General features: G+C 44.9%; 1 protein-coding gene across 1 annotated transcript in view; it reads left to right on the top strand.

Annotated features, from left to right (window-relative positions):
• Positions 1 to 14,742, top strand: part of LOC109868823 (neurocan core protein-like) — a 29,892-nt gene extending 15,150 nt beyond the window's left edge. The window contains exons 8-19 of the mRNA XM_031802248.1: positions 1,274 to 1,446; positions 1,586 to 1,843; positions 2,088 to 2,422; positions 2,508 to 2,842; positions 2,940 to 4,595; positions 5,494 to 5,607; positions 6,018 to 6,131; positions 8,306 to 8,464; positions 9,196 to 9,278; positions 11,921 to 12,065; positions 12,815 to 12,997; positions 13,110 to 14,742. Of these exons, the coding sequence (XP_031658108.1) occupies positions 1,274 to 1,446; positions 1,586 to 1,843; positions 2,088 to 2,422; positions 2,508 to 2,842; positions 2,940 to 4,595; positions 5,494 to 5,607; positions 6,018 to 6,131; positions 8,306 to 8,464; positions 9,196 to 9,278; positions 11,921 to 12,065; positions 12,815 to 12,997; positions 13,110 to 13,207 (3,653 nt within the window). The 3' untranslated portion in view covers positions 13,208 to 14,742. The remainder of the gene's footprint in view (positions 1 to 1,273; positions 1,447 to 1,585; positions 1,844 to 2,087; positions 2,423 to 2,507; positions 2,843 to 2,939; positions 4,596 to 5,493; positions 5,608 to 6,017; positions 6,132 to 8,305; positions 8,465 to 9,195; positions 9,279 to 11,920; positions 12,066 to 12,814; positions 12,998 to 13,109) is intronic.
• The last annotated feature ends 4,968 nt before the right edge of the window (positions 14,743 to 19,710 follow it).

Consider the following 19,710-nt stretch of genomic DNA (forward strand, 5'->3'; position numbering starts at 1 on the left):
TTGAAATATATAGTATTATGGTTCACACATCCTGTTTCACATATAGTAGATATTTTTGATTCAGGGTCACAATTGGACACCTCTTTAGGTTGGGAGTGGGTTTTATTAAGATGGGTAAGTCTGACGCACACACACATTTAAGTAATTTATTAGACGCTGTTATCCAGAGGGACTTACAGGAGCTCAAGGGCATGTCGACAGATCTTTCACCCAGTTGGCTCAGGGATTTGAACCAGTGACCCTCAGTTTACTGGCCCAACTCTCTTAACCGCTAGGCCGGATATATATATATATATATATACACACACACACACGCACGCACGCACGCACGCACACACACACACACACACACACACACACACACACACACACACACACACACACACACACACACACACACACACACACACACACACACACACACACACACACACACACACACACACAGATTAAAATGATTTATTTATACCATCTCGTCACGGTTTTTATTTGTCCCCAGAGATATAACTAACCTCAGGTTTAGTGCTGCCTGTCCATATGTGCTTCCCCCTTGCACCCGTTCCCACGATATATGTTCCATGTGTACCATAAAGACCTAATGAAGACACACAAACCTGCCTTGTTCCAGTAATACGTCTGGCTCGGATCGACCCAGTCGTAGCCAACACACAGCAGACACTATTCACTCTTTGTGGATGGTATTGCAATGCTGAAACAATTATAATTGATCAGAAATGTGGAAGAGGGATTCCCCATGGTGTTTCTGGTAGACCTTAATCTGCAGGTCCTGATGCACACACACACACACTTATTTGGATCCACAATGTAGATTTCAAGAGGTATCCAAACCTCTCAAAGGTCCCTGTATACATGGACACTGAAAGATAAAGAAACCTCCTTCTCCAAACAGCTAGGCTGCCTCTAACAGCTGAAACAGAGCAGTACCTAGCCAACTGTTTTGCTTTGGTCTGGAGGCCACATACTGCAAGCCTATGAATGTGGCTGAGACTGACAAATATAAGTATCACAGTGTATCAGAGGCTGTCCAAGCGTGCTACGAAGGGCTGTTATTTTATGTAGCAGTCAAATGAGCAGCTTCTGGAATCAGCCCCCCCCAACCACCATTAAAGAAAGCACATCATCATCAACATCGTGGGATATGTCCACAAGGGAGCATCTTTCTTGTTTTACTATCCTCGTGGGTCCCCACTAGGATAGAACCAACCCACACACACACTCTCTGACTTCTCCCTGTGTTGCCCTGTGCTTCCAGTCGACCACATCCTGCAGATCCTTGGCCAGCCTCTAGGGGGTAATGGAGATTTCCAGTCCCCTCTCATCCCAGCCTTCCCATTCATCCAGACTGAGGCCATCCAGGGCAGCGAGGACAGTATCCATCCCATCACTCTCCCCCCAACACTCAGCTTCATCAACGGGAAACACCAGGTCAGATTTACTGTGGTTGTCTGGATTTGTGAGATATATTCAGCATCTCTTTCAAGGACAATGGAAGTAGAAAATCATCATCAGGATGGGTTGCATAAAGTGACACTACAGGAAAATGAAAATGAATTCATTCATTTAGGTGACTCTGGAGCCAGAGCTGCCAGGGAAGGAGCAGGAGGCGAGAGGAGACCAGTTTGAGACGGCCACACCAGTCCACATTGAACTGGGGGAAGAGATGGATCATGACGAGGAGGAGAAGAGCCTCACTCCCTTTGACTATGGAGCTATTCATACTGGAGAGACCAGAGAGTCCACTACTACAGACAGAGACACAGACATAGACACAGACAGAGACACAACTACAGACAGAGACACAACTACAGACAGAGACACAACTACAGACAGAGACACAGACAGACACACAACTTCAGACAGCGATACAGACAGAGACACAGACAGAGACACAGATAGACACACAACTTCAGTCACAGACCAATATACAGATAGAGGGAGGACACAGACAGGAGGAAAGACAGAAAGCTCTAAAGAAACAACCCCTTCTTCCCTACACACATCTCCAGGCTCTTCCCCAGTCTCTTCCCCAGTCTCTTCCCCAGTCTCTTCCCCAGTCTCTTCTCCAGGCTCTTCCCCAGTCTCTTCCCCAGTCTCTACCCCAGGCTCTTCCCCAGTCTCTTCCCCAGTCTCTTCCCCAGTCTCTTCCCCAGGCTCTTCCCCAGTCTCTACCCCAGGCTCTTCCCCAGGCTCTTCCCCAGTCTCTTCCCCAGTCTCTTCCCCAGGCTCTTCCCCAGTCTCTACCCCAGGCTCTTCCCCAGTCTCTTCCCCAGTCTTTTCCCCAGTCTATTCCCCAGTCTCTTCCCCAGTCTCTTCCCCAGGCTCTTCCCCAGTCTCTACCCCAGGCTCTTCCCCAGTTTATTCCCCAGTCTCTTCCCCAGGCTCTTCCCCAGTTTATTCCCCAGTCTCTTCCCCAGTCTATTCCCCAGTCTCTTCCCCAGTCTATTCCCCAGTCTCTTCCCCAGTCTATTCCCCAGTCTCTTCCCCAGGCTCTTCCCCAGTCTCTTCCCCAGTCTCTTCCCCAGTCTCTTCCCCAGTCTCTACCCCAGTCTCTTCCCCAGTCTATTCCCCAGTCTCTTCCCCAGTCTCTTCCCCAGTCTATTCCCCAGTCTCTTCCCCAGTCTCTACCCCAGTCTCTTCCCCAGTCTCTTCCCCAGTCTCTACCCCAGTCTCTTCCCCAGGCTCTTCCCCAGGCTCTTCCCCAGTCTATTCCCCAGTCTCTTCCCCAGTCTATTCCCCAGTCTATTCCCCAGTCTCTTCCCCAGTCTCTTCCCCAGTCTCTACCCCAGTCTCTCCCCCAGTCTCTACCCCAGTCTCTTCCCCAGTCTCTTCCCCAGGCTCTTCCCCAGTCTCTTCCCCAGGCTCTTCCCCAGTCTCTTCCCCAGTCTCTTCCCCAGTCTCTTCCCCAGTCTCTTCTCCAGGCTCTACCCCAGTCTCTTCCCCAGTCTCTTCCTCAGTCTCTTCCCTAGTCTCTCTCCCAGTCTCTTCCCTAGTCTCTCCCCCAGTCTCTTTCCCTCTCTCTTCCCCAGTCTCAGCCTCATCCCCTAGTTCCCCCAATACTTCCCCAGATGGCATCTTCCCCTATGAGGACATGGAGTGGTCAAGCGGCCATACCCAGGAGGGCTCAGCAGATGATACCCGGCCCACCCCAGCCTCAGATAGCCAACCAGGTGTGGTCACGGACGAGACAGAGATTGGAGGGGCGGAGAGCGTCGCACACACTCCATCTCACACACACCACACTTACACCAAAGACACACAAACTCCCTCACAGACCGAGGTAGTAGACTTTGAGGGGTCTACGTCGACAGAAGAGGAAGGCTCGGCCCAGGAGGTGTACCCACATGAAGACCCCAGATTCACCAGCCCTGGCAGCCCTGGAGCCATTGAGGCTCCCCTGGTGGGGCCTGGGGTGGAGGGACAGGTGACTGTTACACCCGAACCGGGAGCCAGACCAGGAGCCAGACCAGCCCAGGCAGGAGAGACTGTAGGAGACCGCACTGCAAATCACATAGACTCTTCTACACAGCACACAGACTACCCCCTCCAGCCTACCACGCAGGATAAAGATCTCTCCACTCACACTAAGGATCAGACCAGATACCCCACTACACAAACCACCCAGCATGCCACACACGATAGAGATCACTCCACATACACTAAGGATCAGACCAGATACCCCACTACACAAACCACCCAGCATCCAACACACGATAGAGATCACTCCACACACACTAAGGATCAGACCAGATACCCCACTACACAAACCACCCAGCATGCCACACACGATAGAGATCACTCCACACACACTAAGGATCAGACCAGATACCCCACTACACAAACCACCCAGCATCCAACACATGATAGAGATCACTCCACACACACTAAGGATCAGACCAGATACCCCACTACACAAACCACCCAGCATCCAACACACGACAGAGATCACCTCACACACACTAAAGAGCAAACCAAACAACCCTCTCACCCTAGATTCCCCACCACCCACCACCAGGAGCAAACCAGCCTCTCTACCACAGATCAGAAGACCACACTGCACCTGAACCTGACACACACACCCCCTGCACACCCCTCCACTCCACCTCCCACCCGCGCCTCCAATTCACCTTCTGCACATCCCTCCACTCCACCTCTCACCCGCCTTTCCACTCCACCATCTGCACATCCCTCCACTCCATCTCTCACCCACTCCTCCACTCCACCTTCTGCATATCCCTCCACTCCACCTCTCACCCACTCCTCCACGCCACCTCTCACCCACTCCTCCAATCCACCTTCTGCACATCCCTCCACTCCACCTCCCACCCACTCCTCCACTCCACCTCCTGCCCAACCCTCCACTCCACTTCCTGCCCGCCCCTCCCGCCCCATCCCTGACTGGGCCCTGACCACCCAGACCCTCCAGCCTGATGGGGAGGAGTTTGTGGATTATGACCATGTGAATGGTTCTCCTCTGCTGGAGGCCAGTCCCCCTGTTCCTGAGCAACCCCAGTCCACCTATCAGCCTGAAACAGGAACTGACTACTACATCGAGGCCCAGACCGTCGATGTCAGACGTAGGTGTAAATCTCAGAGCCTATTCAATGTTTAACGATGGGTGTATGACGTCATCATGGCCATTAGTTGTTGTTGAACGTTGATGATAATAATAATGTTATTGATGATGATAATAATATTATTAATAATGATCGTAATGTTATTGATGATGATAATAATGTTATTAATGATGATAATAATGTTATTTATGATGATAATAATTGATGATGAAAATAATGTTATTGATGATGATAATAATAATGTTATTGATGATGATAATAATGATATTAATGATGATAATAATGTTATTAATGATGATAATAATGTTATTGATGATGATAATAATGTTATTAATGATGATAATAATATTATTAATAATGATTGTAATGTTATTGATGATGATAATAATGTTATTAATGATGATAATAATGTTATTGATGATGATGAAAATAATGTTATTGATGATGATGAAAATAATGTTATTAATAATGATCGTAATGTTATTGATGATGATAATGTTATTGATGATGATAATAATGTTATTAATAATGATCGTAATGTTATTGATGATGATAATAATGTTATTAATGATGATAATAATGTTATTGATGATGATAATAATTGATGATGAAAATAATGTTATTGATGATGATAATAATGTTATTGATGATGATAATAATGTTATTAATGATGATAATAATGTTATTAATGATGATAATAATGTTATTGATGATGATAATAATGTTATTGATGATGATGATGATGATGATAATGTTATTGATGAGGATGATGATAATAATGTTTTTGATGACAATGATGCTGATGATGATGACAATGATCGCGATGACGATGTTAACTTTGCGATGATGCTAATGATAACTGCTGTGATGATGAGGATATGTGTGTGTCTTTTCTCAGCTCTGCAGCAGTGCACGGTAAATGTGTGTCTGAACAAAGCATCTTGCTACCAGAGAGGCAACGCCAGCATCTGTGTATGTGCACCTGGATACACCGGACAGCATTGCCAAACAGGTACACACATCTCCATAATATATTCATGTCTCCAGATTACCACCCAAGACACATTTATGAGGGGTCTCTGAGATATGTCATGTCAGGAAGCCTTGGCTGCTGTAGGACTTCAGGGCTGACCTCATTTAGCTGCGTGTGTGTGCGTGCTTGCAGTCATGCCTTGAGGACATGTGTGGCTTGACGAGGTTGAGCTCTGGATGCTTTCTAGGTGTTTTATGTCTTGTTTTAATAGAGAAGTTGTATCATTATCACCCCTGTCCATTACAAGCAACACCCGTTTACATGCAAACACATCACATTCTGCACAAACAGAATCTGTTGGTCTTAGCTTGGTCCTCCAGAGAGAGTGAAAAAGAGAGAAAGACACACACACACACACAGTTATATTATATTCTATGTCATTTGTGTAGATGTTGATGAGTGCCAATCCAACCCGTGTGCTAATGGAGCCACCTGTATGGACGGAGTCAACTCCTTCAGCTGTGTGTGTCTGCCCAGCTACACAGGACAGCTCTGTGAACAAGGTAACACACACACCAGTGCAGCTGTTTTAAACCCCTAATCAAAGCTTTTACAAGAAAGAGGCAGCCTTTCAAGACAACTCACAGTTCTGTCCAAAAGTGTTAAATGGTTCTAGTGGAACTGCCAGCTCTTGTTCGTATTTAGTCAGTAAACAGACTCCATTCTCTGGATCAGGCTGAGAACACCATTGTCCAAGGTTGACTATGGCTTTGTATAGGGTGCATCACACACACACACACACACACACACACACACACACACACACACACACACACACACACACACACACACACACACACACACACACACACACACACACACACACACACACACACACACACACACACACACACACACACACAGTGAGTCATGTCTATGCTCCCTGGATATCCCCTAACGCTGGGCGTTGGCCTCACACTAGATTAGTTCCAGCTCCATCCCTAGTACTGCTACTTTTACTCAGCAACTATACTGTACATACATGCATGCTCACATGCATACACCCAATAACATGTGCATTCACCCTCGTACTGTATCTGTAACAGCACATACACAAATATCATGCTAAACAAACACACTGACAGCCACACCTGGAGAGCCACAGCTGTGTTCTGATGCTATTGGGCCAGAGGAGAGAGGGCAAGGACAGAATCAGTCCATTATTTTATTAGAAAGATGTTGCAGCTGTGGTGGACTGGATCAATGCAGGCTGTACTAACCACTGGCATGGACTAAACCAACTCTTTATCCAATACAGCGCTGATCGTTGACAAGTTTGTGTATGTTTGTGTTTGTGTGTGTGAGCATGTGTGTATGTAAGCGCGTGTGTGTCTGAGCATCTGTGTGTGTGTGTGTGTGTGAGCCTGTATGTGTGTGTGTGTGTGTAGCCAGTGACGGGGGTATGATAAGTTAATAAAGGTGATCTGAAGCTCGCTGATGAGAGATGCACCTTGAGGCCTTGATTAAAAGTCATTTCATTGTCAATTGCACTCAAGGACCAACTGAAACTTTCTCCTTTAACCCATCCTCTCTGAATCTGAGAGGGCGTTACCTGCTTTACTCATGGGCAGAAATACAGATTGTTGGCTTGTTGGCTCAGGGATTCAAATTATTCAAATGGTCAACCTTTCGGTTACTGGCCCAGTGCTCTAACCGCAAGGCCACCTGCTGGCCCATAACCCACCACCTGACACACATCACAGACATGCTCAGTCTACCAGTCTAGCTTTAACCCTTTATAATGTTTGCATGTTTCTCTAGACATTATAAGTGATGACGTAACAAACACCTGCCTGTTCAGCCTGTACGATATGAATAACACTGGTCATTCCCTAGCAACGAACTTAGCAACAAGACTCACGGGAAACAAGCTAAACAGACCTGAGAAGGGATTTTTGCAGATTGGCATTTGTCGTATCAAGTGTCTCATCTTTAAATTATGTCAACGCATGATGTGTTGCTTTTCATAACATATTGAGCCCATTCAACATTCTACAGTAGAACACTCAGAATAAACTTGTAGAAGAATGCAACTACTCTAAACAACTATTCAGAATTCTAATTCTATGACAACAGCTCATCCAAGCCAGCAGCATGCCGGATCATGGTTTTCTGACATAGCATTGTGGACCCACTAACATACACAAATCTTGCAAAGTCCCAAAACTACAAAGAGGGTTCAGTATGGAGTGACAGTCCCTTAATGCAGTAGCATGCTCTTCCATTCTCGACTTACACGGGTGGATCAATGTGGATGAATGCATGAGAGCGAGCAAGCTTGTGTGTGTGTGTGTTTGGCCTAGAGAACAGGGAAACTTGTGAGGGTTTCCAAAGCAGATAATGAGCTCCAACTGGGAGTCTGTGAGCTCATTCAGTCAGGGACCTTTCTAAACCAGCTGGAGCTCTTTCTCTTGTACAGTCCACACTTCGTTTTAGTTTCTCTCTCTAACTCTCTCACTCTGTTTCTCTCTCTAACTCTCTCACTCTGTTTCTCTCTCTAACTCTCTCACTCTGTTTCTCTCTCTAACTCTCTCACTCTGTTTCTCTCTCTAACTCTCTCACTCTGTTTCGATCTCTTTCACTCTCTGTTTCTCTCTCTTCTCCCTTTGTTTCATCTCTGTGGATATTGTTAGCCATTGATTCATCTGTTAATCATTGATTCCTCTCTCTCCCCCAGACACGGAGGTGTGTGAGTATGGCTGGCAGAAGTTCCAGAGCCATTGTTATAAGTACATCACCCACCGACGGACCTGGGACGCTGCCGAGAGGGAGTGTCGTGTCCAAGGAGCCCACCTAGCCAGTGTCCTGTCACAGGAGGAGCAGCTGTATGTCAACCGTAAGTCCCGCCTCCCTTAGGTTGTCATTAGTCACAGGTAACAGGTCCAGGTTAGGGTGAGAGGTCAAAGGGTAGAGAGTATGGAGCGTAGAGATATTGTGTGTCATATGTAGCACTCAGGACTCCATAATGAAACTGTTTTGATGAGTCTGCACAACAAACTGTACAAGACTGATGTTTGTGCAACATGCAGCTCTGGCTGTGGTGACAGCATGACAACAGTTTTCCTGACTAGTTTATTGGGGACAGTTCACAGTAGGGGGTACTCACGTCATACCCTAGGGCTGCTTACCTACTGTAAAGTAAGTACCCCCTCTGATTTGGTCTGTATCATTCATACACACACACCTCAAACTACCCACTGGGCACAAACGTCAGCTCAACGTCTAGTTTTGATTTACATTTGGTTGAGTTGTCAGCTAATGTGAATTCAGCGTAAAATCAACACATTTCACCATGTCATTGGATTTAAAAGTTGGGTGACAAAAATATCCAATCAGTTTTCCACATTGATTCAATGTCATCACATAGAATCTTTGGTTGAAATGATGTGTAAACAACATTGATTCACCTAGAAAGGGGGAAAGAGGGAGAGATCTGCAGTGTTTTGGGGCTCAGAAAGCAGCCTTTGGGAACAGGAAGCTGGTGATTCACACATCTTAAAATGTATTTGTGATTTGCTGTTGTAGAGTTAGACAGATGCAGTCATAACTGTTGTTTCTCACCCCCAGGTCTGGGCCATGACTACCAGTGGATCGGTCTGAACGACAAGATGTTTGAGAGAGACTTCCGCTGGACAGATGGCAGCATCATGGTAGAACAGGAGAAAATTCCCTGATAAGATTCACTACATGGTCAAAAGTATGTGGACACCCCTTCAGATGAGTGGATTCAGCTATATCAGTCACACCCGTTGCTGACAAGTGAATAACATCCAGCACAGAGCCATGCAATCTCCATAGACAAACATTGGCAGTAGAATAGCCCGTACTGAAGAGCTCAGTAACTTTCAGTGTGGCACCGTCAAAGGATGCCACCTTTCCAACAAGTCAGTTCGTCAAATCTCTGCCCTGCTAGAGCTGCTCCGGACAACTGTAAGTGCTGTTATTGTGAAGTGGAAACGTCGCAAAGTGATTGGCCACACAAGCTCACAGAATGGGACCGCCGAGAGTTGAAACGTGTAGCGTGTAAAAATCGTCTGTCCTTGGTTGCAACACTCACTACTGAGTTCCAAACTGCCTTTGGAAGCAACGTCAGCACAATAACTGTTCGTTGGGAGCTTCATGAAATGGGTTGCCATGGCCCGAGCAGCCACACACAAGCCTAAGATCACCCTGCGCAATGCCAAGCGTTGGCTGGAGTGGTATAATGGTCGCCGCCGCCATTGGACTCTGGAGCAGTGGAATCACGCTTCACCATCTGGCAGTCCGACGGATGAATCTGGGTTTGGCGGATGCCAGGAGTAAGAGTGTCAACTGTAAAGTTTGGTGGAGGAGGAATAGTGGTCTGGGGCTGTTTATCATGGTTCGGGCTAGGTGCTTCCAACTTTGTCGCAACAGTTTGTGGAAGAACTTGACTGGCCTGCACAGAGCTCTGACCTCAACACTATCGAACACCTTTGGGATGAATTGGAACGCCGACTGCCTAATCGCCCAACATCAGTGCCCGACCTCATTAATACTCTTGTGGCTGAATGGAAGGAAGTACCCACAGCAATATTCCAACATCTAGTGGAAAGCCTTCCCAGAAGAGTGGAGGCTGTTATAGCAGCAAAGGGGGGACCAACTCTACATTAATGCCCATGATTTTGGAATGAGACTTTCGACGAGCAGACTTCCACATACTTTTGGCCATGTAGTGTATGATATGATGTGATATGGGTGTTACAGATGGTTTTAAGACACACACACACATACTACGCAGGGAATGTCTAGCTGTTTTCTCTGTATGAAGTGTGAGCTAAGATATGGAGTAAGGACAGTGTGTGTTTGTGTGTGTGTGTGTGGGTGTTGCTGCGCACACACAGCCACAAGAGAGAGACGCAGATGATACTGTTGAAACAATGTTGTTTTTTAACGGCGTTATCGCTCAGTGCTGCAAGACACAACCTTGTTCAGTTCTAAGTGTACATGTGTGTGTTTGAGTTAACATGCATTGATGCATAGCTGTAGCCGTTTGGACCAGGGACACTGCAACAAAAAGATCCTAAAGAAGAGAAGGGGGAGAATTCCCCCTGTCCCCATGCCAGAGGGTGTTGCTGGTGGTCGGGGGTTAGCTAAACATCTGGTTCAGTTTCACAGTAGAGATTATAGGTCTGGCTCACTGAGATGGAGCAATAGCGCCCCTGTATGACCTCTTTGTGTATTACAGCCACATGCTAACTCCACCTCAGCACTATTCTGTCACAGTAGGAGTCTCCGCTGGGTTCTCTCCTCTAGAGGCTGTTCATAAGTAAAGCATAGCTCTATTCTGTCACAGTAGGAGTCTCCACTGGGTTCTCTCCTCTAGAGGCTCGTAGAGGCTGTTCGTAAGTAAAGCATAGCTCTATTCTGTCACAGTAGGAGTCTCCGCTGGGTTCTCTCCTCTAGAGGCTGTTCGTAAGTAAAGCATAGCTCTATTCTGTCACAGTAGGAGTCTCCACTGGGTTCTCTCCTCTAGAGGCTCGTAGAGGCTGTTCGTAAGTAAAGCATAGCTCTATTCTGTCACAGTAGGAGTCTCCGCTGGGTTCTCTCCTCTAGAGGCTGTTCGTAAGTAAAGCATAGCTCTAGTCTGTCACAGTAGGAGTCTCCACTGGGTTCTCTCCTCTAGAGGCTCGTAGAGGCTGTTCGTAAGTAAAGCATAGCTCTATTCTGTCACAGTAGGAGTCTCCGCTGGGTTATCTCCTCTAGAGGCTCGTAGAGGCTGTTCGTAAGTAAAGCATAGCTCTATTCTGTCACAGTAGGAGTCTCCGCTGGGTTCTCTCCTCTAGAGGCTCGTAGAGGCTGTTCGTAAGTAAAGCATAGCTCTATTCTGTCACAGTAGGAGTCTCCGCTGGGTTCTCTCCTCTAGAGGCTTGTAGAGGCTGTTCGTAAGTAAAGCATAGCTCTATTCTGTCACAGTAGGAGTCTCCACTGGGTTCTCTCCTCTAGAGGCTCGTAGAGGCTGTTCGTAAGTAAAGCTTCTGACAGCTTACAGAAAAAGCAGGGTTAACAAAGGAAACTTGTGTATAAACCGATAGGCTTGTTGAAAGGTCATCTGGTTCCTATAATGGCTAGTGATGAATGAGATTGGTAAAGAAGTTACAATGAGATTCCTCCCCTGTGTTATACAGTGACTACCTTACAGGTCATGTATACTGTGAATGATGATATTATACAGTAAGGGCTGTGTGAGCTATCAGGGTAACTGTGGAGCTGTTAAGCTGCTATTGAATATGACTGTTGGTAATGATGAGAGCGTGTGATTGTTTGTTTGCAGCAATATGAGCACTGGCGTCCCAACCAGCCAGACAGTTTCTTCCAATCTGGAGAGGACTGTGTGGTGATGATCTGGCATGAGGGAGGACAGTGGAACGATGTACCCTGCAACTACCACCTCACCTTCACCTGCAAGAAGGGCACAGGTAACACAAACATTATTGGGTCAATTCCAGTTCAATTCCAGTTCAATTCCAGTCAATTCAGAAAGTAAACCAAATTTCAATTTTTTTCATTGAAAAACATTGAAGAGATTTGGAATGGGTCCTCAGATCCTCAAAAGGTTTTACAGCTGCTCCATCAATTCAGAAAGTAAACCAAATTTCAATTTTTCTCATTGAAAAACATTGAAGAGATTTGGAATGGGTCCTCAGATCCTCAAAAGGTTTTACTGGTTGCATCACTGCCTGGTATGGCAACTGCTCGGCCTCCGACCACAAGGCACTAGAGAGGGTAGTGCGTACGGCCCAGTACATCCCCGGGGCCAAGCTTCCTGCCATCCAGGACCTCTATACCAGGTGGTGTCAGAGAAAGGCCCTAACAATTGTCAAAGACTCCAGGCACCCCAGTCATAGACTGTTCTCTCTACTACCGCACGGCAAGCGGTACCGGAGTGCCAAGTCTAGGTCCAAGAGGCTTCTAAACAGCTTCTACCACCAAGCCAAAAGACTCCTGAACAGCTAATCAAATGGCTACCTAGACATACACTCTCACACACACACACACACACACACACACACACACACACACACACACACACACACACACACACACACACACACACACACACACACACACACACACACACACACACACACACACACACACACACACACACACACACACACACACACACACACTCACACCTTACCCCTGTCCTCTCTCCTCCCTACAGTCTCTTGCAGCCAGCCCCCATTGGTGAAGGATGCCTGTGTGTTCGGTTCTATGAAGCCTCGTTATGAGATCAACACTCTGGTTCGTTACCACTGTAAAAACGGTTTCATACAGAGACATGTCCCTACCATCCGCTGCCGTGACAATGGCCAATGGGACAGCCCCAAGATCACCTGTATGAGCCGTGAGTACCTTCCATTTCCGCTGTCTCAATGACTACCAGAACTGACTACAGCCACCAACTAATCAGGGCCTTGATGCAACGACATTAACAATCTCTCCTTTTGTTTTTTCAGCCGCTACCTACCAGAAGGCTTTCGTTTCTCGGCAACGTACCGATAATCACAATCATAACCAGAATCAGTACAATCACAACCAACAATACAACAATTAAAACAACCAAGACCAACAGAAGAATTACAACTAGCAACATCAGGGCAGCCGTAACCAGCAGCAACAGAGCCAGAGAGAGACGAGACATCAACACTAATCTGATTTCTGGTCAGTCCTTAAAAGCGCAGATAAGGTTGCAAAATTCCAGGTAACTTTCCCAAAATTCCAAAGTTTTCCAGAAATCCTGGTTGGAGGAATCTGAATTTCCTGTTATTCCCTCCTGATTCCAGGACTCTTCCAATGGGGATTTCTGGAATTTTGAGTAATGTACTAATCCCAGACAGAGTCAGATCAGATCCAAGGGGTTAGCTAGGGCCAGACGCATTGACATACTTTCAGAACTATTTATAAATATATATAGCTAGGGCCCTGGATAGGGCCATGGGGTATTTCACAAGGCATAATCACAATCAGCAAGCCTAAACTCTCATTAAACACAGGTTTAATAAACATTGTAACACATTGAGTCCATTTCAAATTCAACTAGGACAAATGAAGTTTCAGAATATTTTTGAAGTTAGTTGGCTAACTTGATCTTGATCTTGCTTAGTGAAATCCACCCCAGATCACGTCTGATTCTTCCGACAACAACACACACTGCCTTAATGGTTAACACAGCAACAGTGTCTGTCTCTAGAACAGGGGAGCTTTTCTGTGCCTGCTCTAGAGGGACACATCTCAATCCAATGCTTTCTGAAAATGTCCACTTTATGCTGTTTCTTTTTCCTGAGAAATAATCCACTGAAAAGACACATAAAATATATATTTGGCTCACTACTAGAATGTCTGCCTGTGCCCTGGTGACAAGTTTGCAATTATTCCAGTGAAAGAGACCCTAGTTTATTATTTGGAATAATGAGCATTCACATAATCACATCAGCAAGTTATGAAGGTTTATATGAATCATTCCATATTTTCTGCTCACAGAATGGAAGATAGAAGTTGATTGTTCTCATATACAACCCCCTTCAGAACAGCTTCAGTTTGTTGTGGCATGGACTCTACAAGGTGTTGAAAGTGTTCCACAGGGATGCTGGCCCATGTTGACTCCAATGCTTCCCACAGTTGTGTCAAGTTGGCTGGATGTCCTTTGGGTGGTGGACAATTACTGATAAATACAGAAAACTGTTGAGTGTTAAAAACCCAGCAGCATTGCAGTTCTTGACACAAACCAGTGTGCCTGGCACCTACTACCATACCCTGTTCAAAGGCACTTCAATCTTTTGTCTTGCCCATTCATCCACTGAATGGCACACATACACAATCCATGCCTCAAGGCTTACAAATCTGTCTTTAACCTGTCTCCTCCCCTTCATCTACACTGATTGAAGGGGATTTAACAGGTGACATCAGTAAGGGACCATAGCTTTCACCTGGATTTACCTGGTCAGTCTATGTCACGGAAAGAGCAGGTGTTCTTAGTGTTTTGTATACTCAGTGTAGACTTGATTCAATATTGTGCATACAGGCAGTATGTCATGTGAATTCATTTTATGTAAAAAAAATAAAAAATAATGAGCCACATGTTTTTCACCATCTTTGGTCAATTAAAAAGTCACTATGAAGTGCAATCTTTGTTCATGACAAGTGACTGTTAGCATATAAGGGATATCTGTGACAGTCACCTCCTGCAGTGGCTCTCCAGCGTATTAAAAACATCAGTAATACAGTGCCTTGCGAAAGTATTCGGCCCCCTTGAACTTTGCGACCTTTTGCCACATTTCAGGCTTCAAACATAAAGATATAAAACTGTATTTTTTTGTGAAGAATCAACAACAAGTGGGACACAATCATGAAGTGGAATGACATTTATTGGATATTTCAAACTTCAAAAACTGAAAAATTGGGCGTGCAAAATTATTCAGCCCCTTTACTTTCAGTGCAGCAAACTCTCTCCAGAAGTTCAGTGAGGATCTCTGAATGATCCAATGTTGACCTAAATGACTAATGATGATCAATACAATCCACCTGTGTGTAATCAAGTCTCCGTATAAATGTACCTGCACTGTGATAGTCTCAGAGGTCCGTTAAAAGCGCAGAGAGCATCATGAAGAACAAGGAACACACCAGGCAGGTCCGAGATGCTGTTGTGAAGAAGTTTAAAGCCGGATTTGGATACAAAAAGATTTCCCAAGCTTTAAACATCCCAAGGAGCACTGCGCAAGCGATAATATTGAAATGGAAGGAGTATCAGACCACTGCAAATCTACCAAGACCTGGCCGTCCCTCTAAACTTTCAGCTCATACAAGGAGAAGACTGATCAGAGATGCAGCCAAGAGGCCCATTATCACTCTGGATGAACTGCAGAGATCTACAGCTGAGGTGGGAGACTCTGTCAATAGGACAACAATCAGTCGTATATTGCACAAATCTGGCCTTTATGGAAGAGTGGCAAGAAGAAAGCCATTTCTTAAAGATATCCATAAAAAGTGTTGTTTAAAGTTTGCCACAAGCCACCTGGGAGACACACCAAACATGTGGAAGAAGGTGCTCTGGTCAGATGGCAACAATGCAAAACGTTATGTTTGGCGTAAAAGCAACACAGCCCATCACCCTGAACACAACATCCCCACTGTCAAACATGGTGGTGGCAGCATCATGGTTTGGGCCTGCTTTTCTTCAGCAGGGACAGGGAAGATGGTTAAAATTGATGGGAAGATGGATGGAGCCAAATACATGACCATTCTGGAAGAAAACCTGATGGAGTCTGCAAAAGACCTGAGACTGGGACGGAGATTTGTCTTCCAACAAGACAATGATCCAAAACATAAAGCAAAATCTACAATGGAATGGTTCAAAAATAATCATATCCAGGTGTTAGAATGGCCAAGTCAAAGTCCAGACCTGAATCCAATCGAGAATCTGTGGAAAGAACTGAAAACTGCTGTTCACAAATGCTCTCCATCCAACCTCACTGAGCTCGAGCTGTTTTGCAAGGAGGAATGGGAAAAAATGTCAGTCTCTCGATGTGCAAAACTGATAGAGACATACCCCAAGCGACTTACAGCTGTAATCGCAGCAAAAGGTGGCGCTACAAAGTATTAACTTAAGGGGGCTGAATAAATTTGTACGCCCAATTTTTCAGTTTTTGATTTGTTAAAAAAGTTTGAAATATCCAATAAATGTCGTTCCACTTCATGATTGTGTCCCACTTGTTGTTGATTCTTCACAAAAAAATACAGTTTTATATCTTTATGTTTGAAGCCTGAAATGTGGCAAAAGGTCGCAAAGTTCAAGGGGGCCGAATACTTTCGCAAGGCACTGTACCTTCATCGTAAAGATAATGTTTAAAAAAATGTTTTTTTTTATACAAACAGTATGTATACAATGATAAAGAGGAAAATATAGAGTATAATGAATGTCAGGTATGTGGGTGAACGTGTGCTGTGGCTAGAGACCTGACTCATAAGATAGAGGATAAACGTTATATATTAAGACATATTCATTTCATTTATTGTTTATGTTACACCAATGAATGGACTGTGATACTGGTAAAGGTCATGAGAACTGAAGTGATTTTTACAACAATGACTTATTTTGCTGTTTACAAAAATCTGCCTTGTTGTACCTTGCAGAGAAAGATCCGTATCTTACATTATGTCTCATTTCAGTTCTTTATGTTGCACACAACCTGTTTAGTAAAGTTATACAATCCAGATATCTGAGCTGTTACCGTGCTGGGCAGGGGGTTGACCTGTACCGGAGAATCCCCCCAAACTGCTCTCAACAGAAGCAACTTTGAGAAACACTCAGGTCGTGTTCCCCTGCTCAGACAATGAATGTATCAACCAATGGATGCGTGCCAGATCACCATTAGGCACCAGATTGCTGTAACATATGAATTTGTTGGCTGATACGTAAAATACCTATCCAGGCACATCTAAGCAGAGTAACACAACCTCAAAGACACTTGAACTATGACCTTTTAGAAATACAAATTATTCCTTTTTACGTAAGGAACATTTTTGATCCCCCAAAAATAGCTCAAACACTTTTTCAGTATATCCTGTTACTATCGTCTGTAAAATATCTGTATAAATCAATTGCTCCTGATTAAGCATGAACAACAGTACAAAGAGGAGACTGTATTGACAGTTTATCGGCTAATATCGCTGTTCCTCAGTTAGAAGATTCTGCTGCATTTGTCTTCTTTGTTTACTGCTTTCATACATTCTGTTTGCTCTGTTTTTATCATGTCTGTTTCTACCCAGAGAGTGTTGGGGATACTGTATCGGAGGAGGCAGAGGGAATGTGATTTATCAGAGAATAATTTGTCTGTTTTTATGTTTATGTTGTGTATGTCGCCAAAGACCCACTAATAATGTACCTATACACCATCCTCTGCTCCATCGCAACTTCTGCTGTGTGTGCAATAAAAATATGATAACGGATTTTATCCATGTGTATCAATGTTCTCTCGCTTCATATCTCAATGCAGAAGATTTGTCATTACATGCACTGGAGCTTGTTGAAAATATTACAAATAGTGTCTTTACCTGCAATAAGTATTGATTACCAATAGAGGGAGCCACTGTACTTTATTTTAGAGAGTGGGGATGCATTCTAATGTCTAATGCTTAAAGAGTGATGATATACTCTCAAAAAGTGAATGAACAAATAAGTGACTGAAGTGAGTGAATGGGTGGGGGACATGAAAATAGCCCTTTGCTCTGGAAACCAGCATGAAAATATGAAACGCCACCAGCAAACCAACCACCCTCATGACATCATCCAGCTTCTAAAACAATCTGCTGCTTTGAAAGACATTTTTCAGTAACAAGATCAAGGAACAGAACAGGAATACCACGAGAAGACACCTGTGTACTTCTGTAATTCCTCAAACTGGCAGGAAAACACGCACATTTGGAAACACGTACATTACTGAGGGCCTGCATGTGTGTGTTGGTACCCAATACCCTTATCCTCATACCAAATCCTCTACCACCATCCTCCTACTATATCCTCGACCCCTATCCTCCTACTATATCCCCAAACCCTATCCTCCTACTATATCCTCTACCCGTATCCTCTGACTAAATCTATACCTATCCTCCCACTATATCCTCAACCCCTATCCTCCTACCATATCCCCTATACCTATCCTCCTACTATATCCCCTAACCCTATCCTCCTACTATATCCTCTACCCGTATCCTCTGACTAAATCTATCGCTATCCTCTTACTATATCCTTGACACCTATCCACCAACTATATCCTTTAACTCTATCCTCCTACCATATCCCCTTTACCTATCCTCCCACTATATCCTCAACCCCTATCCTCCACCCTTATCCTCCTACTATATCCTCAACCCCTATCCTCCTACTATATCATCTACCCCTATCATCCTACTATATCCTCTACCCCTATCATCCTACTATATCCTCTACCCCTATCCTCCTACTATATCCTCTACCACATTTTCCAACTATTTCCTCTACCCCTATTCTCACACCATATCCTCTACCCCTATCATCCTACTATATCCTCTACCCCTATCCTCCTACTACATCCTCTACCCCTATCATCCTACTATAACCTCTGCCACTATGTTCCTACTTCATCCTCTACCCATATCCTCCAACTATATCCTTTAACCATATCCTCCTACTATATTCTCTACCCCTATCCTCCTACTATATCCTTGTCCCTATCCTACTACGATATCCCCTACCCCTATCCTCCTACTATATCCTTGTCCCTATCCTACTACGATATCCCCTACCCCTATCCTACTACGATATCCCCTACCCCTATCCTACTACGATATCCCCTACCTCTATCCTACTACGATATCCCCTACCTCTATCCTACTACGATATCCCCTACCTCTATCCTCCTACTATATCCTTGTCCCTATCCTCCTACTATATCCTTGTCCCTATCCTCCTACTATATCCTTGTCCCTATCCTCCTACTATATCCTTGTCCCTATCCTACTACTATATCCTTGTCCCTATCCTCCTACTATATCCTTGTCCCTATCCTACTACTATATCCTTGTCCCTATCCTACTACTATATCCTTGTCCCTATCCTACTACTATATCCTTGTCCCTATCCTACTACTATATCCTTGTCCCTATCCTACTACGATATCCCCTACCCCTATCCTCCTACTATATTCTCTACCCGTATCCTCCTACTATATCCTCTACCCCTATCCTCCTACTATATCCTTGTCCCTATCCTCCTACTATATCCTTGTCCCTATCCTCCTACTATATCCTTGTCCCTATCCTACTACTATATCCTTGTCCCTATCCTCCTACGATATCCTTGTCCCTATCCTACTACGATATCCCCTACCTCTATCCTACTACTATATCCTTGTCCCTATCCTACTACTATATCCTTGTCCCTATCCTACTACTATATCCTCTACCCCTATCCTACTACTATATCCCCTACCTCTATCCTACTACGATATCCCCTACCTCTACCCTCCTTCTGTATACCCTACCCCTATCCTACTACGATATCCCCTACCCCTATCCTACTAC

The sequence above is a fragment of the Oncorhynchus kisutch genome, linkage group LG23, assembly GCF_002021735.2.
Source record: "Oncorhynchus kisutch isolate 150728-3 linkage group LG23, Okis_V2, whole genome shotgun sequence".
In the NCBI taxonomy this organism is placed as follows: Eukaryota; Metazoa; Chordata; class Actinopteri; order Salmoniformes; family Salmonidae; genus Oncorhynchus; species Oncorhynchus kisutch.